The following is a 24490-nucleotide window of genomic DNA, read 5'->3' as shown; positions in this document are numbered from 1 at the left end:
CTTGTATAATGACGTTGGTTAAGTTCTTGATCTACAGGTGCAGCAACTTTGTTTACATGGAGGAGGGATCCATTAGCACTTTTCCTCTGGGATTATTAAAGTATTTCTATTTCTAGATGTCGGCACAAATAATAACCTATATAACACATACTTGTTCATAAACTCTGAAAGAGGATCCATTGAAAGTTTTCATTCAGTTAAAAAGAAGCCAAGCTGGATTTACAGCATTAATGTGACACAGCCTGTAGCAATGTGATGGTCCTTAACCACACAGTTTCCAAATATTGTATTATAGTGGCTTCCTACTTGAAATATATTCCAATAAATATGCGGAATAGACCTAATATCGAAAATAGTAATGTTTGTTTACAGTGATAGTTCATAATCGGTGGGATTTTGTTTTATTATTGAGCTTGTTGCAAGTGTATTGGAGATAAATGAAAATTATTATGTTTAGTTTGACAACAGTTGCAGAGTGTATATAAATGTCTGCTAGATTTTAACTTTAAAATGTCTCATCCACAACAATAATTTTGCTCTTCATTGCATTTGGTTCATGCAGGTAGTCTTTGCTATTATAATGAACTGCAAACCTTCGAAAAATGTTCGAAACAACACAATAAAGCCCAAAGTGACCATGAACGCTTTAGATTGACATTAATGCAATTTGCTATCTGTGCTCGAACATGAATCGACGAGGTTCAGCACAACTGTTTTGCTAGATAAGATTAATTTGAAAACAATCACATATATCTGAATAATTAATTCAATAAATGATTCATTGATAGTGTAGCACTGACTGTACTAAGCTCTGCTGCTTTATGGTATAATGCGTCATTTGCAAATTAAAGTACCTGAAATGAGACTTTGTGGACATGATTGGCAAGTGGTAATCTGTCCATTTCCTTTCACAGTAACAAAGCAAAACCCAAACAAATCAAAGCATGATTAGTAATACAGTAAAATCAGTAAGTCTTTATATATTCTGTTTAAAAGACCCACATCGGGTCGCATCACAGTCCTCAAAACTCATTCACACCAACCTGCCAAGTGGAGGAAAATTAAGTAGTGTGTCTGTATGAAAAGGGACAAAAACACTTGTTTTTAAATCCAGCAAATGAAGCTTGAGTCTTTAGCTGCTCATCTGTCCTTTTTCACTATCGCTTCTTTGATCACTGGTGTGAAGTCGATCAAACAGACAAGTGTGGACGGTGACGACAGGCTGAAACCAGAGTCTGTCATCACATCTGAAACGCAGATGAGATAAAGAAAAGCTCGGTCGAGAGGAAATAACTCTGCAGAGGTGAACGTACTGGAGGGCATCGGTGCTGCCAGTTTGGACGATTTTCAGGGAAACATGTGCTCCGTGTTTGTGTACGTTTGTGAGTCTTCTATGTGTTGTTGAACTATTTGGCCGAACTTCAACCCTTCTGTCCCTGCAGTGTTTCCGAGACGCAGCCTCACAGGGACGTCCCAGCACACACACACACAAACCGTCACAAAGTTATCTTAACGTCACCTGCAGTATGTTTAGGAACGCTGTCCTCTGAATCCCAACAAGTGGTTTTCTGTCATATATTTTGAACAATGAAACAAAAGTTACTACTCGAAGCTTTCAGATTGCACAATTTTGGAGTTTCTGGCAGGACTAAACTATTTTATGAACAGCAGAGGTATTTAAAGTCAGATCTGTGTCATGACGTTTATGGGAAATTTGCACGTCAATTAGCTGGGAGGTATTTTCACGATTGTTTGCTTTGTATTAACCTCGAGTTCCCTTGAATGAAATGCTTTGTGCCATCCTATCCTTCAATTACAGACAAATCTCAACATCACAAGCACGCCACCAGCAGGTTTGCTTACATATCCAGAGGGCAGACCTGACTCAGCACTTTGCCTGAAACACCCACAGACAATACAATGCAGTGAATGACACACCTACAGCAGGAAAAATGTAATCAGAGTATTGATGCAGACATTGATAAAATCAAAGCAGCCACTATGAACGCAGTTTTGGGGAAAAATAAAGTTGTTATTTACCCGTTAATGTGAGCAGATGTGTCACTGACTGATAGCATCAAGACAAACAAAAACAAAAATGTCCCCTAAAAATATCAATAATGTAAACAATTGTGTAAGTCAGAGCCTAATATTTTGAATTAAACATTTAAAAATAGGGAGAAAATGATAAACAAAAATCGATAAATACCTTTAAAAAAATCCATCAATAACTAGCTCTTGTTAAGAAAAATTTACAAAATACTGTATCTAATAATAGGATTGATTAATGTTAGTGAATGAAAATGAAAATCAGTAAAATATAGCCATTAAAATACATAAATCTATAGATAATTAAATGAATGAAGGATCGACCATGGACATACTTTTTTTGAAAATAAAACTCACTTTACTTTTGTGTTTTTTGTTTAATTTCTTCTTCATTTTTCAAAATAGTCAATCAGACACACTTTTTAGGTTTGAAAGGAAGTATCACAAAGGTCACTTTCCTCATACATTTCTGGAAATCTCAGCTTGTTACATTTATTATTTGTTCATCCACCCATCATTGTCCTCTTCCTTCTCTTCCTCCTTGTCCTCATCCTCTTCTTCCTCACAGAGGCCGGCTGTGTTGAGTTGGTACCAGTCCACGTTGCCGCTCGACTAAAAACCTCCTTTGTTTTTTTGTCTCTCACTTTTTTGTAATTCTCCTCCTTTTTTTTGCAAAAAAATAGCTTCTCCTGTTTCTTTCTCTGTAAAATAAGAAGATTCGGCCTCACTGCCCTTTTGACAGCAAAGAGAATAGTTCTCTTATTTTGGAGCAACATTCACATAGTTTCCAATAATGAAATGCATTACAGAGCTAATAATCTAAATAGGGAATATCCAGCCTGATATTTATCTTTATTTTTCCCATGTTAGTTCATATTGCATTCATTTTCACAATAAGAACAATGTTAAAAAAACAAAAGAAACTACTCCTTTAAAGCAATATAGACAAAATGGTCCCTTCTAAAAAAAACAACTTTGTATTTGCATGAATTTCAGTCCTATAAATAAAACAACCAAACATTCAAGATTTCAACTGTTTCAATGCCATTCTTATATCTTGGTGTCACTGTTTTAATTCATAGAACAAACCTCTACAATTTATCTTAGGTAAATGTAAAATTGAATAAAATGAAAAATTAAAGAATGGCAGAGTCAACATTTTGGCCATTGCTGACATAGCCAAGATTAATTCTATAAATAAATAAATTGAAGTACCGTAGTAGTAATAATAAAAATAGATCACTTGAAATGTTGAAAATAATTGTTATATTATTTCTACATTTGTGTGTCTTTCTTTTTTTTTCATAAAAATGTTTGATAGAAAATAGTAAAAGTAGCATTTAAGATAAACTTCATAATTTAATATTAGTTATGTATTTGAAAACAGAAAAAAACTTTATACAATTTTTTTTAAATGGAACATTTTCTCCTTCACGATTTAAGAATGTGGTAAATTAAAGCGACACTCTGAGGGTGTGTATTGTGAGTGGGATGTTACTGATCACCATGTACAACCGCCTGTACAGTATTACGCTGTAAAATGCCAACAAAGAGTTGACCTGCAGTGCGAGTTGTGTCAACATCACGGGAACACCTCCCATTGTCTGTGCCCGAGCCTGATGAGTGTACACAGGCACTCCCGGAGCGGCACCACCGCAGACCACCATTGTCGGACAACTGCTCTCACCTGTTTACTTAACAACCAAGCAAATCGCCCTCCATTTTTCAGACTTTAATCTCGGCTTTCCATTGAGGCGATGACGAGATGTGCTCGAAGCCGTTAGGTTTTCAGAGAGTCACAACCCTTTCACAATATAAATAAGAGAAATACCAATAATTTGGATCCCTGGAACTGAAAAACAATGAAACGATATAATCAAAGCTGAAGCCTGTTTTTTAACAAAGGCTAGTCCAAAACCTTTGTTTTTTCTCATCTGGGCTTTCTGTGTTTTCGACTCTTTCATCAAAGAGGAAGCCTTGCCAGTTCCTCTTCTGGTCCAGTATCGGCTCCGTCATCATGAGTTTGGAGATTTTACTTGACGTGAACTGGTCTCCTATTCTTACCTACTGCTCTCCTCACTCTTACCTTCATTCATTATTTTTATATATATATATATAAATAATGTGGTTGTCAGTAACTCAAATCTCGCTTTGCAAAGATTATTTTCCCCCCACCGCAAGTGGAAAGTACGTTAAAATGAAAAAACCAAAAATCTCCTGTCAAATCGAAATGAGGCCATACCGCGATCAAAAATAGTTTATGTGGTATCGGTGGGATGGCAGAGTTTGGTTTTGTTGGAGATAAATGACACACGGTTCCCTTCAATCAACACCCACTTTTGTCTTTGTGATGCTGCAGATGGAGTGATTAAAATGTTTTGTTTTTATGATCTTCCTGATTTAAAGATCGTCTAATGTATATATTTCCTCCTTATACGTAGCTGGTTGCCTTATTTGTTGGTAATTTTGGGGAAAAGTTAGTAAAAAAAAGTTAATACAAGAACAAATAATCAGTCATTTACAAGCAATTCTGGGAAAACCTACACAGAAACTAAGCAGCTGCTGAATAAACCCGGTGGCTTTGTCTCTTTATGCTGTTCAAAGGTGAAATCATAAAACCATAAATGTCAACGCTCACTGGGGTCACCACCGGCGCCGTTTCCTCTCCCGGTTGTTGCCAGCCAGGTGCAGAAGTAAAATAAAGCCTCTGGTGGATGAACAGATGGAGCAAAACCTCAGAATTTCCCTAATGAGCATTCTATGTGTTTTTCCTTTCTCCAAAATAAATATAATGTGCACAGGACATGCAAAACTCATGCAGAGCCATATTTTACTGTTGCTAAAATGTGACGATGTACTTTATTTCATTTAATGCATAAACATCGACTGTAAGCTGCCTTGTGATGCCTTCAAAGACAAATGGAAAAGACAGTATCTACTTTTGGCTTTTATATTACATCTATACTGAATTATAAACTTTACAGCCAATTTTTAAGTAATTGAGGCTTCGTTAGTTTTATTACTCTTATTTTTGTTATGGTATTTTGTGTTTTTGTCTTTACCGTCAGAAAGTAATAAATGTTGGTAATCACTTCAGTGTGCCGGATGATTTTGTATATTAATTATCCTAAAATGCAAGCATTACAAAACTTTTACTCTATTGGAAAACTTCAGAACTCAACAATCACTTCAAGTAAGCAATGTTATCCAACATGAACTAGAAAACAGAAACACACAATGAACTGGCTCTTCTCTTTTGAAGAGAAAATCAAGGAAAACTTGGTTTCTGATGCAGAGTGGAGTATTTTGCAGAAATGTCTGACTTGTTTCAGTTCAGTTCAGCGCAATTTGCTCTCATCTTGGCCACATGTGTAAAATGACTCTAATAACCCGCAAATACCAACGTCTGACATCTTTGTGACGCTAATGTCCAATCATGCCATTGTTGTAGCAGGTGAAAGTCTTTTATTTATCATCAGGGACGAGTCATTGTGTGTTTTACTAGAATTACTATCATTACTGTCATATTCATAATAGAGCCTCGTCTTTCTCCTTTGCAAACTGAACTCTGTTTACGTTCATAGAGGTCCCAGCAGTGGTGGTGAAGTTTGTACTCAAGTACATTTACTCTTGCATTATTTGAAAGTAGCTTTTTTTTTGTAAATTGTATGTTTTTGGCAGCTGCCTGTCTATAGCACCGCAAAAAACATGATTTCCCTCTCTGGTGACTAAATAAGTACTTAAATCAAAGAATCAAAGAAGAAAAGCACAGAGCACATATACAGTAGATATAAAACAGGAATTTTCTCTGCAGTAAAACGAACAAACAAAAAAACAACAATTTTTGAGAATGAGACTCAGCTGGTGGAAAAAGTGATGAAAATATTGGAAATTGACGAGAAAATTAGCACCGATTCTCAACCCAATAAGTCTTGGATCTCTCTCTCTCTCTCTCTCGCTCTCGCTCTCGCTCTCGCTCTCTCTCTCGCTCTCTCTCGCTCTCTCTCGCTCTCGCTCTCGCTCTCGCTCTCGCTCTCGCTCTCGCTCTCGCTCTCGCTCTCTCTCGCTCTCGCTCTCGCTCTCGCTCTCTCTCGCTCTCGCTCTCTCTCTCTCTCGCTCTCTCTCTCTCGTCAGTAGATATATAAAATTGAAACTTGTGGTTCCTCTCGTCTGCTGTGCTGATGGGCTGAAACCAGCCATGCAATTTCCTGTTTACGTGTTTGTTTCCACTGTCAACTCCTTGGAGAATCAGTCTCCGAGTTGCACAGCGGCCATGATTTACCCCGTCGGGTCAGAGAGAGCACAGGCAGGGCGTGTTGGCCGTCTGCGTTTACTCTAAATCCATATGTGGATGTTTGCACTAAGGTGAGATTTGTGTTTGCGCTTGCTGCAGTTTAAAGTCAATATTATATCAATATTATATTATCATACAGTCAAATAATAGATCAAATCAAAGTATAATTGTATATATAAATATGTTTTTTTTCTTGAAAAATCTAAAATGGATTTTGAAGGTTGTTTGTGCCGGCGAGAGGATGATGCTGATGTCAAAATTAAAGTGTACACTGCTTTTCTTCAGATATATAAGAGGCGGTTGCCAGACGAACTCGTGTGTTTCCACCTCAGTCAGTTGTTTTGGGTTACATCTGTAGAAAACATGGTATTTCTGTTCACCTGTATGTTGACAACAACAGACAGGCGCGCACACACACACACACACACACACACACACACACACACACACACACACACACACACACACACACACACACACACACACACACACACACACACACACACACACACACACACACACTCTGACCTCATTAGGGTGCTTATGAGCGATTAAGAGATGCTGATTCAGAATTGGCCTACTTATGTCTGCTGAATCTCGAGGTATACCAGTGGCCACAAGAAAGTATTGTGTCCTTCGCTCGTCCAACGGTTTGTGTGCGTTGAAGGAATTCCTTTATATTTGGCAAAATGTTTCACGCTCCATCTCACGTGTGACCACGTTGGCTAATGTCTGCATTTATTCTGTTTTGCTGAAATGTCATTAAAAGCCTGATCTCAAATTGTTTTTCTGATGTTAGTAAAGCATCACTTTGGTGAGTTAAGTTATCTTGTAACTAAAAGAATATTCTTGGGTTAAAACATCTTTGGTTTATGGTGATCTTCCATAAAGTGGTATTTATTTGTTTTTTCTTCTGGGCAGTTACTGTATTTTCTAGTTTATTCAGACTCTGGGAACCAGAGGTGTTTCTGAACAGGATTCAGGATCGTCACACTCATCCTTGCCATGTCTTGTCAAATAGGAATAAACTTCTCCTCCCTTTGTCCCGATGGAAAGCTGGTGTGATATTTACCTTCTCAGTACTAACTGGCCACACCCCCTCTACCAGCAGCAGCAGCACACCTGCACAGTTCATTGATGATGCTGTGCTTGAGGCCACATTTACACGTACCTGGATATTTGGAGAAAAAAAAACAGTGATATTTGTCTGCATTTACACACAAATGCGTCTCTGGGTCTCCGATTGCATTTCCAGTATTCTGGTTGGCTATCATGTCTTCACGGTTCTCGTTACACTGCCCCCTGCAGGTTCGGCTGCTCATAGTAGCTCTGAACCAGGTGTATATGCAGGTCCGTGTCAATTGAGGTTTTTTTTTTTTTCTTTTTGTAAATGCACAGGGGGAAAAATCCATTTCTGTAAAAACCTGGGTACGTGTAAACGTGGCTGAAATCACTTTTGATGGTCCGTATGTATAAAGTGAAACGAGGTAGAACTCAATGAACAACACATTTACTCCCAGATGACATCATGATAAATGATTCAGCTTTTCACGTGATTCGGTGCGCTTGACTTTGGGGTTGTTTATCTTATCTTGAGACTTTATGATCGAGACTCATTGATGATGTCAACAACGATTTTTTTTGCTCCCTCCATGAGTCTGGGCTCCTTCTACATTTTTATGTTCTTTACATTTTCTTTGTATGTTCTTTCTAATTTTTTTATTTTATTTTTGTAACTTCTTGCATCACATTTACAGTTAAAAACATTACTGTACCTGTGCTGCTTTTTTTTTTATCTACAAATGACAATAAATATCTATTGACTTATACTTATACTTCTTTTAACTCAGAACTTGTTCGTCTTAATTTGAGACTTGTTGCCCTTTACTGAGGAATTGTTGTCCCTCAATTCAGACTTTTTCATCCTGCATTTTACTCGTTTGTTCATCTTAATCGGAGCCTGGTTGAGTTTAGTCTTTCGGCCCTGTTACTCTGGACGCGACACAAGAATGTGTTGCTCCCAACTTGACAACCAAGTGTTGCTTCATAGTTTGTTTTAAATGCATTTCTTTTTCTGTTTTCTTTGATCCTGCCTGACGAAAACAGAATAAGTCTGTGATGTTACATTACAGGGCTCACAGGGTGGCTTCTTATCACAGTGATCTGCAATAAGGTACAAAAACCTTGACCACTAATGGAGTGTATCAGGGAAGTGTCATTTTTAGAGGCATGCAGCAGAAATGTGACAACATAAGATCCAGAAGGTCCTTCCAGGGAAAATTGTATAGGATGCCTTTTTTTTTTTAAGCTCTCACATTACCAGACCTCGCGGGGAGAAGACATTACAGAATCAACTCTATTCTTGCGGGAAGGACGAGACAGTTAAATGGTCCTTTTGTTTTAGCACAATGCCATAATGGGGGAGTGTAACGTTGCCTCAGTAGGTGTTGGATTGCCAAGGAGATTTTCATAACAAACCATAGGAGACCTTGTGCACGTCTGAAAACAGCCTGCTGATAAATATTTTACTTGGCGGAGGAGGACTGTCACACCAATAGGAGGTGGAGCAGCTGCAGTTTTTATGACCCACCTTAAGTTTAATTCAATATATTGATGGGAATAATCTACAGAGTCTATTGCATATAAACATGGCGGTCACCCCTTTACAGAAGTCAGTGGATATCTTTGGATTTAAGTTGCAATAATGCCATCGCCACTCTATATATGTAATTTTTACAAGGAGGAAAGTGCTGATAGTGTGTGTTCCAAATCAAACAATTAGTTTAACCAAGGTGAAAATAACACATTACAAATAATAGTACTTTTGATGCATTTTATTTTCAAATAACACGTTTTACTCATACTTGAGTGGAATTTTAGATGAATAGCTCCCATTTAATCTGCATTTTTATGTACATTTCTTTACCACGGAGTCCCTTTTATTTACTTTGCCTCATACATGCGCCTCATCAATTATATAACATGCAGGTAAATTGATTGAAATGCTTTCAAATGATGCGTTTAGATGTGTTTAAGTGGTTTCTATGACTAAAACATTATCTTTTTGAGAGTTTTTAACAGTACTTGTACTTGTTTAATCAAGTGCAGTTCACACAATGTATCAGTACAGGAGTCTACATTTAATTAAATAAAACTACTCTCTATATTTGTATTTACCATGCTAAAATCTAATAAGAAAACAGTGAGAGAATTTAGCATATTCCTAATCATGAAAAGCACCGTTATCTCTGTTGTCAGTATTTCTCCCTTGCAGCTTGCAGCACAAACATACATAATACACAGCTTGAGTCAATCGGATTTATCCCAGATAGCTGTGCTCGACTTTTTTACCCGACGCCATGATGGATCAATGTGCACACATTGCTGAGCAGGGCCCGGCTCCTTTGTTGTTTTTGTGCAGAATGTGTACAAAAGTTGACGGCTGTAATTATGCAGTGTTATTATTGTCACATGTGGCCATAATAACTCTGTTTTACATTTCGACTCGGAAGATAAGCCCTTTGCCAACTACTTAAACTTGTTTACAATTTGGACTAAAGCTGGCAAACTTTCTATCTGTTATGTACGACCTCTGAAGTTTTACTTGTATTACATAACATTTTAGTTTTGACCTTAATCCTTAGAAAATATCTGTGTAATCACGTGTGAATAAATCAAACTGTAATGTGCATAATCCAAAAGTCTAAAAAAGCTTTTTTTTTGGGCTTTTATGGTCAAAATTCCCATTTTTTAATGATCTGAAGCAGATTTATTTTAAATGTAGCCCGCCACCAGTGTCCTATACATATTGTAACTTCCGTCTGACCTATAAAAGCTTTAAGCATGTAAGAACAGATGTGATATTATTAAGCACTGAGGTTGCATCTTAATTAAACTGTAGTTTATGTGAACAGATTTACCTTACAATGTGATTTACAATGTCTTAAAATCTTCTTATTTTCATGATTGAATCTGCTTCAAACTTTTGAGATCTTTCCACACTTTTTTTTTTTGCAGAATTTACTAGGATACATATTTTACATTAAACCCCACATTTGTTGAATTGCTATTTCTTTTAATGACGTTGCTGGATATGTGTTCTCTCTCACCAGTCTGTGAGACAGAGGAGGCAGGCCAGTGAGCAGACAGACGGGAAAACGTCAGGAAAGACGACGGAAGGGAAGCTGGACGAGGAGGAGGAGGATGAGAACTCGCCGTACAGCCGCTGCAGCTCCGTGGACTTAGACAACGTGAGTGATTCTCCTCACATTTCCTCGACACGTATATTCATGCAGAGGAAAAGGGCTCCACGACATGCAACATCTGTCTGTGTATCAGGTGGCCATAGAAGTGACTGAATATGAATACTCCGATTACTGTGAGCAGTAAAACACACAGCATTAGCGTTTTAACATGTCGCAGTATTTCCTTTTATGTCTACCAAAAATAAAATGTACACCTTATAATCTGCACTATTTTATTAACATCAGTCACAACTGACTTTTACAAAATAAAACAAGTAAACATGTGTAATGTATTCCCAAAAGAAAAGGAAATTAAAGAAGAAAAAAATCAACAAATTACATTAGCATAGTAAATGGGTTGTATTTGCTTTTCTCCATTACTTATTGCATTGCCCTTTTCAGAAACATTTCCGTTCATTTGCTTTAGATTTTGGTAATCATTTCCTTAATGTGTGTCTAACTTCTGTGGTCAACAAATTGTTTTATATCCTCACACAATTTTGTGATCTTCTCTATCATTTGCACTTTGTTTCATATGTAAAATTCTGTCATGAGGAATTTGCACGGCATAATTGCACAGTGCATCGAAATATAATTTATTATCATTCAATCTATTGCAATGTTGCAATATATTGTGCAGCCTAAAATTAATAGTAACTAATACACTTACATTACAACTCGGATACTCGTGAGTGCTAATTTTCTGTAATATGTCCACCGTTATTACCGAGGTGTTATTAGCAACAATCTGGTGCTACAATGCATATTAAAGTTCAGAGGTCACTGTGCTTTATATTGCACCATGTTGTGACCTTGCATGGCACTATAATACAAGCTCACATTATAATCGTCCATAATCATGACCAATCAATCTTAATTTTCACAGTTTTTGCAAAAGGTGAGTAGAGCACCTGTACTTTCTTAAATTATCAATTAAAAAAACAAATTAAAAAAACCCAAAAAAATTAATATGTAAATTGGGAATAAAACCCTCCTATTAATTCAAATTTAAACTTGCTTCTGCAAAGTTGATCCCACTTTCCCCAAACACAATACGACTACGCATGTGTAGGTCCATAAGGTAAAGCTGCACAGTTTTACTCCCTCTGAAAGGCTGAGGTTTTGCAGGTGATGGAGGCGGGGCTAAAAGAGGAGTGAACAACCAGCAGGTCAATTACCTCTGCTCTTTTGAGTCTCTGCGCACATGTGGCCGTCTGGCAGTGTGAGAAGACCAGACATCCTCAAAAAAACCACAGAAACATTCTCCAGCACTCTTTACTTTATCTAATCTAATCTCAACAGAACAGTACAAAAGTCTCGGATGCACAGTCACATAATAGCTTTTTTTTTGTTTTTTTTTTACCATGTAAATCCTAGTTATGCCATTTACAGTGTACTTTGACAAAAATAAAATGTTTAAAGACAATCAGACATGTAAAATGTAGTTGTAAAAGAAAACTGGAATGAAATAAACAAAAGGAAATAATATGAACATTTTATTAATTTACTAAAATATCATTTTCTATTCAATTATAACAATAAAATAACAAAAGCAGCAGAAATACAGACAACGGGAAGTAAGTTAAGAACAAAATATACATGTTATTATACAAAATTAATTGGGAAAAACATTTAAGCGCCGGTTTGATTTTATAGATGAAAGAAGCAGGACTGGATGTTGTGACATCCATCGGCTCACATCTTGTCGTTTTTATGAAAGCAGCTGAGAGGACGAAGATGTCCGTAACACTGCAGTCATTGATGGAGACGACACCCATGTGTTTTCGTGCCGCTTGTGCAAGTGTTTGCTCCCAGTCTGCAGCATACCAGAATCTGCCGGGGCCACATCGTGACGATGACGGATACAACTGGTCCATCTGCTTTAATAATATTATAGCGACGTGTGTGTGTGTGTGTGTGTGTGTGTGTGTGTGTGTGTGTGTGTGTGTGTGTGTGTGTGTGTGTGTGTGTGTGTGTGTGTGTGTGTGTGTGTGTGTGTGTGTGTGTGTGTGTGTGTGTGTGTGTGTGTGTGTGTGTGTGTGTGTGCGTGCGTGCGTGCGTGTGTGTGTGTGTTCAATGGGGACACTCCCTCTGCAGAGCTTGTCACACCAGTCATGTGCTGCCCCGCCCACACATGGTAAAAAACTGGTAAAGCGACATTGTTTAAGTGTGTGTGTGTGTGTGTGTGTGTGTGTGTGTGTGTGTGTGTGTGTGTGTGTGTGTGTGTGTGTGTGTGTGTGTGTGTGTGTGTGTGTGAGTGTGTGTGTGTGTGTGTGTGTGTGTGTGTGTGTCACACAGGTATGTGAGGCACGTCATCACATCTATGCATGTTTCTCTCGTCTTCTTTCATCAGTTAATTTCAAATGCCTCCTCATCGGTCCTCTTATGAAAGAAAACTTCACCGAATAGTAATGTGATGATAATCATGAATTATTTAAATAACCCATCTTAACATAATAGTATTGTAACATACATGTACATACATCATATATCATGATATCATCAGGGTGTATTAGTGGTGTGAGAGTAATGACAAGACTGCATGATTGTGTATATTTAGGTTGTTGGTATTATGCAATGGGGCTCAACCTGAATGCTGAAGTTCATATTTAAAAATTTGGTAAAAGGGGAACTGAAGTCTGCAGGGGGCTGAGGGCAGAGCCACCACCTAGCCTGTTTAGAGGAAACCTGCAGAATAACTTGAGATGTGATCAATGAATGAACCTTATCTAGAATAAAGTAAAATACATTTCAAATGTCACACTCAAGGCAAAGGTACATATTTGAAAAGGAGGAAGTACACATGTATTCAATTGAACATTTTCTCTATGAAATATTGAAAAATGTATTATTTTGCTTCCATGTTAGAAAATGTATGTCTTTAAAAGGATTGAAATTAGTGAAGAAATAATACTTTTAAACACCAAATTATTAACCATCTGCAGTTTTAATCATGTCATTGGGAAATATAATTCTTCTTCTTCATACTCGATCGTCCCATCAGTAAAACGTTGCTTCAAAGGCTTTTAGGAAACTTTAATCCATATTTATTACTCGCCATTAAGTTACACGTTAAACGCTTTAGTTTCTTCAGGATTCTGTAGTTCGACAGTTGATTAAAGATTGTTTTTGCACTCGATCGTATCAGATTGTGACGGAGACGATTCACTTCTCTTCTTTTTCTTATTTGTTTTATTCATCTTGCATCTCAACGTGCGTCTCCAGATGTATTCACTTTTATTTTATGTTAAATGTCTTCAACTGTAAAGTTTGACAGTATTTCTGAGCTCTGTAGGGGGGTAAAAAGACACAGGTAAACTTGTTTTAGAACTTAATTCGTCTTTAAAACCAAAAGAGCTTTTATTAAACTCCAGATGCATTTTATGCGTGTTGAGGTGGAGGTGTTCTTGTTGGCTTTGGTTCACGTTGCTTTCCAAGATTTGATCCTTGGTGCACGTTTGGCTTCACTTTAATGGTTTGAAACTGCAATTTGTCATTTGACTGTCGGCTCATTAATAGTTGAGATAGCTGTGGTGTTTGTTGTTGTGTAGATAGTAAGTCCGATTCACCCTGTTAATACTGAGCTTAAGCTTATAACACACACACACACATACATAAAGGGATCAGAAGCTTGTGCAGTGCATTTGCGCAGCAGTGTGGAATCAGTGGGGCTTAAAACACTGGTTAATAACCCTTTTTCCTCCCTGTATTCCTCCCAACAGTCCTTCGCTCTGATCTGTGACGTGACATCCTCAGTCGAATTCAAAAAGGCTCCTTCGAGATTTGTGTCTTGATATATTTCTCGACAAACACTTGTAAACACAGATTGAAGCCTGAAGGCAACATGAAATATCCCTAAACCAACATGGTAATAAATAATCTGCTGTGGTTTGAGCTGTTAATGTCAAATCACCCACTTTTAAAGGCACTTATACAGTAACTACATTCATTGTTTGCTCAAAGCTCATTTGAAATGCAGAAGACCGGCTGCTCCTGGAGGTACCGAGGTCCAAACGGAAGCTCAGAGGGGAAAGAGCCTTTTCCACTGCCGGTCCTCACCTCTGGAATGCCCTCCCCCTCCCTGTTAGACAAGCCCCCTCACTGTCCGTTTTTAAAACTCGTCTTAAAACACATTTTTATTCTTTGGCTTTTACCTCAGCGTGAGACTCTGGTCTGGTTTTAGTGCCTTCGTTTTTTTTGTTGTTTTAACCTCTTATGTTTTGTTTATTGTTTTAACATCTTATTGTTTTTATTTTTTTAATGTTTTTACTTTGTGACTTATATTTTTATTTATTTACAATGTACAGCACTTTGTTTCAGCTGCGGCTGCTGAAAAGCGCTTTATAAATAAAGTTGATGATGATGATGATGAAGAGTGACACCTATAATCACACTTAGTCACTGAACGCCTCTCCGATGTGGCTAAAGCAGCTGATGAGATATAAACACAGTCGAGACTCACAGCAGAGGGTTATAATTTTTTTTTTAAACCCTTTTAATGTTGAGAAAACCCTGATTTCACATGTTGCTCCAGGAAGCCATATTTAATCCTGTTGGGGATGTGCATATATTGCATACTCTGTATTATTGTATAATATATAAAATAATCATCCATCCATCCATCCTCCACCCGGGACAGGACGACAGCCCATCACAGAAGAAATACTGCCCCCAAAATGTGTTTTTTTCTTTTTCTTTTACTTCATCATCAATAATGTGTTTAGGTTCCAGCTTCATACAGATAAATGTTGTGGGGTTAAAAAGCTTTTAGCTCTATTTGAACACAATGAACCTTTAACTGAGTTGGTCAGGTTGATTTTTTTTATTTTTATTTTATTTTTTTTATTCTTTTAATCAGATACCATGCTTCCAAACTGCTAAGGCTATTTATCTATTTATTGAGCTGAATTATCTGCAGTTTTGACTTCGTACTTCATGTACAAAAGTAATTAAGGACAAAGGTAATGAAGAACGGTTGACTCAGTCTCATTCAGAACCGTGGCATCACATGACGTTTGCTTTGGGGATGAGGCCATATAACGATACAAACGCTGCCCTTTGCCTGGGAGAGTCTCTGGGTTTTATTGTGTCTGAATGAGTGATCAAGTCTGTGATCACTCAAACCTCCAGAGGGTCAGTTGACTAATGGTCTTTCTTTTTTTTTTGTTGGTACTTCCTGAGAATAAAACAAGATATAAAAGGATTTGGTGCAGCGTGCAAACACAGGTCTCACACACACTCGCATCCAATAACTCCTCCACTTAACGTTCAGGCCTAATTTGTACTTTCTCATGTGTGCATCACTTTAAATCCCAATTGCTTGGTCAGGGACTGGCAACTCGCACAACACTTCTAAAATCTTCTTGAAAGTTGTGTTGAGTCAGATTTTAAAGTACATTTATTTTACACCATTTGACGCTTCCTCGTTTTTTCCTGTTTCATCCAAACTAACCGACAATAACTCAATCGTGATCTCACACACAGCTGGGAAAATAAGTGTCTATGTAAATTATAACCAAACAATGAACACCTGCTTTAAACTTTTCAAACATTTTCTTCAACACTGGGGACAGTTTTGCCTTAAAAAAAAGGTTGGTTCACCATTTAGTTGGAGTTTTAAACCTTTTACAGAAACCGTGAGCAATACTTCCCATTTTGACTATTATTCATCTTTAATTATCTGCAATTCTGGTCATTTTTTCCCCTCATAATTTATGGTAAATAATTTACTCATGATGTTAATAAGTTACTTTTGACATTAAAGAGGCTCATCGGATCTGACCTTTGAAATACCATTCGGAAAGTATTTCAGAGTACCCTGTCAAAGTTTAACTTCAATTCTTAAGAACGGATGGTGACGACCTGTCAACCAGCAACTTTCCAAACACGAGCTTGGTTTGTTAGCCTCCAGCTCACCTCAACTCTAATCTTATTGGCTGGTGAAGAAGCTTTTAATCCAGCTCAGAGGGGGGGGGGGATACTGATAAATAAACCTAAGAGGCGTAACCCGCCCCATAAAGTGTCCGCGTCATCACGCCAGCAATGAACTTTTGAAATCCTGTGTATATTGAAGGATGGGCATGAAATGAGGTTGTAAAGCACACCTGACTCCAAGATAAAACTTGGAAAAGGGCCTCGTTTACCTCTGAGCACTTTGTCATAAATAAGTGTTGCGGCAGGTATCGACCTGGAATGTCGTCACCCAGACACCTCCTGATATCACAACGCTGACCACTGAAATCTGACGGGACGATCCTCACTGTTCAGGTGTCGCCTACAAGCCGGGAGCCATGAATGAGCTGGTAATGACCTTATAAACGTGTCTATAAAAGTAAAACATTTATTGATCCCCTCAATTCATTTAATTGAAGAAGAGGTCGTGCAGAAAGTCACTGACACAAACACCAGGACGAAACGTTTCGGTGTCTGAACCCAAGTTCCACATGTCTTATACACACACACACACACACACACACACACACACACACACACACACACACACACACACACACTCTTGGATTCTTGGAATCTTATGTCATGAATTAAAAACAAAGTCTCCCCATTTTTTTTTCTATTTTAATTCACATGCAAACATATTTACACATCCAGGCAATTTATGGTAACAAAACCAAACCTCTATCAGCATGTTTTTGGACTGTATGAGAAAACCGATGTATCTGGTCAAAACCCACGCGATGTACCGGGAGAATTTGCAAACTGGTACTGAAAGTGCCGCCAAGCCTGGACTTGAATTGTGGATTTTCTTGCCGCAAAAGTGGCCGTGCTGACCGCTGCACCACCACGAGAGCAGTCCTCGTCACATCCGCCGGTGGATGGAAAGCATACTTTGCACAATGCCTCCCGATGCTGGCTGTGGATTCGGGGGAAGTTCAACTTTCTCGGCCTATGCGTGTATCTAGTCTTGCATCCAGATAACCGGGATGCTTCGTTCAGCTCGTGTGTTTTGTGTGTGTGTGCAGGACCTGGTGGACTGGAGGAAGCCCCTGGCGTGGCAGGTGGGACACCTGGGAGAGAAGTACGACGCGTGGGTCCACCAGCCGGTGGACAGGCCCATCAGGCTGTTTGGAAACCCCCTAATGGAGGCCGGCACCAAAACCTCCTGGTAAGAGTGTCCCAGAGATCTACAAAACAGCAAGAGATTGTTTTGTACCTATACAGGTAAACACCTGTATAGTGCCTAAAAGAGCACTTTGATATCACGATATTGCAATTGGATATTAGTGACACTGTTTGGATTTCTATCTGTTTATTTGAAGTACTTCATTTGAAATTCAAGGCAACTCAAAAAGATAAAAAAAAAATAACATTCATAAAGAGACATCATATTTATATAAAATGTAAAATAGTCACATAAAAGTGGATGTGAAAATTAAATATATTTATTGACGTACACGTTTATAAACTGATATAATATGTGTTTTTCATTTCAGTCCTCTTTAAAGGCTCTTGGGAGTAAAATGTAATTTTAATAGTTTGCTCTGTCTAATAACTGATTCAATTGAGTTTGATGGAAACTTTACACGTTGATTAACGTCTGTTTGCCGAAGATTCTCAACGCAAGTGTGTTTCAAAACCTTCTGGAAAAAACAATCTATATAGCTTATATAGCGTCTTAGAATGAAAGCATTTAGTGCTTGTTTTGCCTAATTTATTTACAAATAGCCGTCCACCTTGGCTGGCTGCAGATGTATGTGATGTTTCATAATCCAATAATCGAAACACTAATTATTAAATTGAGCTTCAAGAAAAAATATTCTTCAACACTGGATTTCAGATTTTTAAAAAACCCTCAATTGTTGGTCAGCATCAGGAAATAATGGATTATACAACTCTGACCCATCTTCTACTCTCCAAAACTGAAATTATTTAAAAACTTTTTCTTTATTATATGAATGTCAACATTTCTGCTATATTCTATATAGTCTTTTTTTTCTTCTTATTTAACTGGCTGATCAATCAATCAATCAATCAATCAATCAACTTTATTTATAGAGCGCTTTTCAGCAGCCGCAGCTGAAACAAAGTGCTGTACATTGTAAATAAATAAAAATATAAGTCGCAAAATAAAAACATTTATGGGCTGATAATTCATTCTAAGTAATGCACCGCTTACATTGACATATTTTGCATTTCTATTTGCAGCTTGTTTATTGTCACTGCTGTTGTGTTTTATTACATCTCAATTGTGTGTGTTTATTGAAAAAAGTTGATTAAGAAATAAGTATGATAATCAATTAGGTCACTTCCAGAAAAGAAAAAAAGTCAATAATTGTTTAAATGTTAGTTTCCTGCACTTAAATAAAGCTGTTTTTTTTGTTGTTGTTGTTGTTGTTTTTTTTATTCCATGTTACAGGTACTGGGTCCCTGTGGTGTGGCTCCCCGTTGTCCTTTATTACAGCTGGTACGGATACACCACTCTGGCACAGGGCACCACCAGGGTAGTCCTCACTCGAGGTGAGACGTGGAGGATTTCTCACATCGTACAAACACAGCCTGTCTTATGAGATTCTCTCGAGATTTATGGAAGTTATATACATCAGCCTGAACTACTAATAACTGTTTTATTTCCCCTGATATTATTAAAAATGTCCAGCTTCAAATATTTATTATAGCTGCATCCCGAGCCAGGAAGTTGTGCGTATCTACATACATGGTACATAATCAATAACTTTAATAATAGCTAACACTTTAATTAAAAATGGAATGTTGTTTTTTTTTCTTCTCTCTCTGCTTGGCTGTTTAAGGGTTCAACATGTGATTTACAGTGTGTCACTTCTATTGAAACGTAAATGTCGCCCCCTGCTGGATGGCGAGGAGTAAATTCAGTAAATTAAAAATTACATCACCAAACCATCCCTCCTCCCATTTTTATTTGCATTGTGATATTTGCATTTGAGAATATTTGGTATATTTCCATTTTAAACGTATCAATCGGCTGAACTGACTGGATGATAGAGATGTTACAGCAGAACCCAACTCTATATTGAGAAAAACTATATAATCATGATATGATTACCAACTTTGGAGAGATATTAGTTTGAAAGAAATGCAGAAGATGCAAAATATGGATGCAACAAAGTGAAGAGAAGAGTTCATATTTGAATCAAAATGCAGCTAAATGATCTTGAAATTGAATATTTTCCTCTTTACATCTCAACATGTGCTTCTAAGTTTCTTTATTGAATTTATTATTAACCCTTTTCAGGACAACTTCCATATTTCTTCATGTTGCTTCAAAACCAATAAAAGTTGAATCAACATATACCTCAAACATTTAATAAGCCATATGTAAAAATAAATAAGGCATTATATGGCGATACAATACTGCTCTGTAGTGTATAGGTAATCTTTTTACACAAAGTCAGTTGAGAAATTTGTCCAATTTGGAACATTTTGTGTGCAGACTTGGAGGAATTTAGTGAATTTCATTATTTTGTACTCATTGTATCATCGATAAATATCAGATAGCTGAGTAGATTCATACTTGCAATATCCTGAAATCCCATTATGTGAGTGATGTTTTCAATTTGTGCCCTATAAAGGGTAAAAGTCTGCATATTATAGTGACATGCTCGACTATTTCGTATTCAAACTGTTTAATTCACTGAATTAGAAAAGTTGAAGATTTAATTGTTGAAGGTCTTGGTTGGTCATTTAGGTGTGATAAAGTCAGACCAGTAGAGAAATACAGTTTCCTGCATGTTCTTATTGTCAAACGTTCCTCTCCTGTACTGTTTTGTCCAACATAAAACTTGTGCAATTACACCATTAAGCTTTCTCTTTGTTCCCATCCATCGATCCATCCACTAACCCTATCCTACAGTATTTATCACATGTTGCACTTTTGGATGGAAAAATCTCTTGTTGCCTGTAAATGTTTGTATTTGCCTGTAAATCTTCATGCGCTTTAGTGAAAACCCCCCTGAGTTTCATTATATTGTTATTCAATGCATCGTTGTGATGGTTGGATTGACACTGAACACAGTTATTGCATGTTTCATGGACTCACTGCCCCTGTGTGTGTGTGCATGTGTGTGTGTGTGTGTGTGTGTGTCAGACTTCTCCATTCCCGTCCACAAGTACTGGTTCCCGCTGTTCTTCATGCTGGGCTGGTTCTTGTGGTCCTTCATGGAGTACTGCATCCACCGCTTTGTCTTTCACATGAAGCCACCGGCTCATAACTACTATCTCATCATGATACACTTCCTCCTGCACGGACAGCACCACAAGGTACAGAAACACCCCGAGACTCTGACCACATGTTTATCCATTCATCCTGCAGCATGGAATTACCGCCATCCTCAGATTATTTGCCCCCCCCCTCTTCCACAGGGCCTGAGTTTTGTGAATTGAGCCCCTTTGCTTTTGTGCCGAAAATAAATACATTCAGAGATCAGGTCAGGGTTGTAAAGCCTTGGGGTCAATTTGGGGAGGTTGAGGTGCAAAATGTTTAAAATGGATTAATTAAAGGAGTGCTACAAGTCGGATATTTTGACTCCTGCTTGTCGTTTCATCACTTACTTCATCTCCTCCACAGTCTCCGTTCGACGGCTCTCGGCTGGTCTTCCCGCCCGGCGTGGCCTCCCTGGTGGTGGTGGCGTTGTACACCATCCTCCAGTACCTCCTCCCGGACATCGTCAGCACGTGCGTGTTCGTGGGTGGCCTGTGTGGCTACGTGGTGTACGACATGATCCACTACTATCTCCACTACGGCTCGCCGAAGAGGGGCTCGTACATGTACGGCCTGAAGGCGTACCACGTCAAACACCACTTTGAACACCAGAGAGCAGGTGAGGCAACAGTTGGCCGGGCTTCTGCTCTCGTACCTCCACAGACACACAACCTCCGTTCTCCTCAATGTTAAGACACAAATATGTGGCTAATCCATGGAAACATCTAATCTATTCTATTCTATTCTATTATACAAAATGAGGATAACACAATTTTAAGAAGTTGTAAATTCTTAGCTATATCTACGAAAACAGTATTCTTTAATTGAAGATATATTGGCAGGTTTTAACAGTTTTTGCCATTTCAGGTTAACATTTTCTAGTTGTTTAGGCTGTTTTATGCATTTTTAAAATGTATTTATTTTTTTGCTTTTATTGTGGTCAATTTTAGCTGCTTAACCCATCATAGGACAATTTTTTTTCAATTATTTATTTTATTATTTCATAATATAACACTACAAAGTGAACCAATGCAGAATATCGTGAAACAGAAAGAAAAAAAAACTTATTTTCAGCTCAGGAATAAAGCTGCTTTTGAAAATGTGCAATGAAATAGAATTTGTGAAAACTTCATTTCGCCATTACAAAAGGGCTGAAGAGCCACATTGCAGCTCCAGGGCGGCAGGTTGCAAGACCCGTAGTGACCAATGGAATAAAATCAAGTCCGGGGACAGAAACTATAGCAGATGAGCCGCCGCCGACCTCCAAAGTCACAAAGTCCTGTTTCTGACCGTCGTCCTCTTTCCTCTGCAGGATTTGGGATCACCACCACATTCTGGGATCACCCCTTCAAAACAGTCATCCCCGACGAGGAGTTCTAACATAGAAACGGCTCTTATGAAGGGCCACAGGACTTCTCTGCAACCAGCCCTCATGCAATAAACACACACACACACACACACACACAAACTGCAAACCTGCGCTCTTTCTCTGCTGTAATTGATTCTGCACATTTTCCTCTCCGTGCCATTTTTAATGACCCGTGCTTCTCACCGCGCTGACCTCATCAACCAAACGCTGGCCTGATCACCACACACAACATTTATGATACAAACAGGGACACACACACGCACACACACATATAAGGTAAGGATTTGCACATACCTGTGTACTTTGATTGTCATGGTTTCTCTTGAAGGAGTTACGGCTGGAAAAGCTTTAAACCTGTTGCTTTTTTAACTCTAATACAAATGAATGTGCACGCACACAAAAGTGCGACAATGGAGAGAGTGAAGAAAGTGAAGGATGGTCGGTGTAAGTGGACAATGTGGGGGGGAGGGAATGGGTGAAAGAAAGTGTGTGTGTGTGTGTGTGTGTCTGTGTGTGTGTGTGTGAGAACCTCCCAAATATCATCTCAACAACTCAGGAAAAAAATCCACATCTTCTCCCTCCTCCGCACTGTCCGCTGCTTCTTCCGTTCCTCCATCGCTCTATGTTTTTCATGTTTTTTAATTCCGCTGCTACCCGTTGTTTCGTCGCTAACGGCCGTCAGAAGTTCCTCTGCCACGTTTTAGTCTCACTGTAGTTGTAATTCTTGAAGCAGCTGTGAAGATAAAAACAAAGTTAAAAGTTCCATCACGCTGAAGTTTGTCAGATTTATTAATTGTCAGACTAAAATCGGAAAACAGACATTTTACTGTCGTCTGTTCACGCAAATGTACTGTTAATGACTTCTAAATGCTTGAAACCACTGTGGAGAGATATTTTTGCACGTCAGTTGTCATATGTAGTGTTTTGTCGCTTATTTCCTCCGGCATGATAGAACAAAGATGTAAAAAACAAAAAAAAAGATATTTTATAAGATGATTTGTACAGATGAGTTTCTCTCATGTTTTCGTAATATCAAAAGAGTAGGATGATGGTGAATGCATCTGTGGATGGAAACTGTATGTGTGGATGCATTGGGACGGCAGGCAGAGCCAACGCTCTGCCTGCCGTCCTCATGACGACATAGGGACGGAGACGGAGGCATGAAGCCACGCTGTCATTTGTCCCGCTGTGAAGGCTCTCAGACCCAGAGGTCGCAGGATCTCGGAACAAGTCTCTATATCCAAAGTCGGTCCTTCTGGGGGGAGGGCGTGTCCATGTCCATGTTTTGTTTTTTGTTTATTCTGGGAGAAAAGAAAACAACCTGATATAAAACCTCCACCGGCTGAACAAGACAAAGCCTTGAATTCATTAACAATATTGAAAAAGAAAACGACAATGAGTTTCATCCTGCTGAGAACTCGCCAACTTTCCCTAAAATGTATAAAAGTGTCAGAACCAAAGGGAGATTTCTCTGTTCTATTCATGAACTCGGGATACAGACTCTCTAAAGTCCGTCCCACCGTGTGTTTAGTCCTCTTTGGTTCGTCCTGCATTTCCACGTCCACCAGTTTGTTTGTGCAGCTTTTCTTTGTTTGGCGAGCGCCAGAATCATCGTCGCCCGTTGCGTCGGGGGTTTGTTTCAAAACCTTTTGTGATGGAGCTCGGCGAGTCTGATGCCGCATCGACGAGCTCTTCGGTCCGTGTGTCGGTGAGACAAAAGGACCGACGTCAAATGAACGGCGAGCAGCAAAATCAGAACACAGGAGCAAGTACAGGGATAGAAACAAGAGGAATTTCATTAAAAAGCAGAGCCATAATGAATGTTTGAGGTAGGCTCAGTCAGCTGTTGGGGAAAATATATAGTTTTTTAAAAATGCACATTATCCAACGGTGCGCTGTGTGAGTTTAGAGTTAATCGCATGAGAGGTGTGTTTTACTCCGATTTTAAGAAAATTTATTTGATAATGTTCATGTAAAGTATCTTTCATGGAGATGCTTCTGCGACGACTTTATTATAGTTTGGGTGTCGGAAGCTGCAGTTAACTTTAGATGAAGTGCAGGGTACAATTTGAACAGGTAAATTTAAGAAAAGTAAAGGTTTCCTTCTCCCCATCTTTAATATCGTGCGTGGACATGGGCTCCCCCGCCCCGTTGGGTCTGCAGATCCTCGCAGGATGACGATGGTTTGACCACCTGACTGGACAGCAGGACGCCTTGACTGCGACTGGTGGATCTCCGCAGCGTCTCCTCTCGTCTCCTGATAACTCTCAGTAGAACAAATTGAATCCGAACCTTTCACATCAAAAACTAGCGAGAACTTAAAACTACTGCACCGGCTCCTC

At 38.6% G+C, this 24490-nt stretch overlaps 1 protein-coding gene across 1 annotated transcript in view; it reads left to right on the top strand.

Annotated features, from left to right (window-relative positions):
* Positions 1-22581, top strand: part of fa2h (fatty acid 2-hydroxylase) — a gene marked incomplete at its 5' end in the record, with an annotated part of 35993 nt that extends 13412 nt beyond the window's left edge. The window contains 6 exons of the mRNA XM_080505262.1: positions 10456-10593; positions 17568-17710; positions 18962-19062; positions 20666-20838; positions 21146-21398; positions 22092-22581. Coding sequence (XP_080361388.1) covers positions 10456-10593; positions 17568-17710; positions 18962-19062; positions 20666-20838; positions 21146-21398; positions 22092-22159 — 876 coding nt within the window. The 3' untranslated portion in view covers positions 22160-22581. The remainder of the gene's footprint in view (positions 1-10455; positions 10594-17567; positions 17711-18961; positions 19063-20665; positions 20839-21145; positions 21399-22091) is intronic.
* Positions 22582-24490: the final 1909 nt, after the last annotated feature.

The sequence above is a fragment of the Blennius ocellaris genome (genome assembly GCF_963422515.1).
Source record: "Blennius ocellaris genome assembly, chromosome: 11".
Classification (NCBI taxonomy): domain Eukaryota; kingdom Metazoa; phylum Chordata; class Actinopteri; order Blenniiformes; family Blenniidae; genus Blennius; species Blennius ocellaris.
Note: the sequence above shows the minus strand (reverse complement) of the source record. Positions and strands in the feature narration are given on the sequence as shown.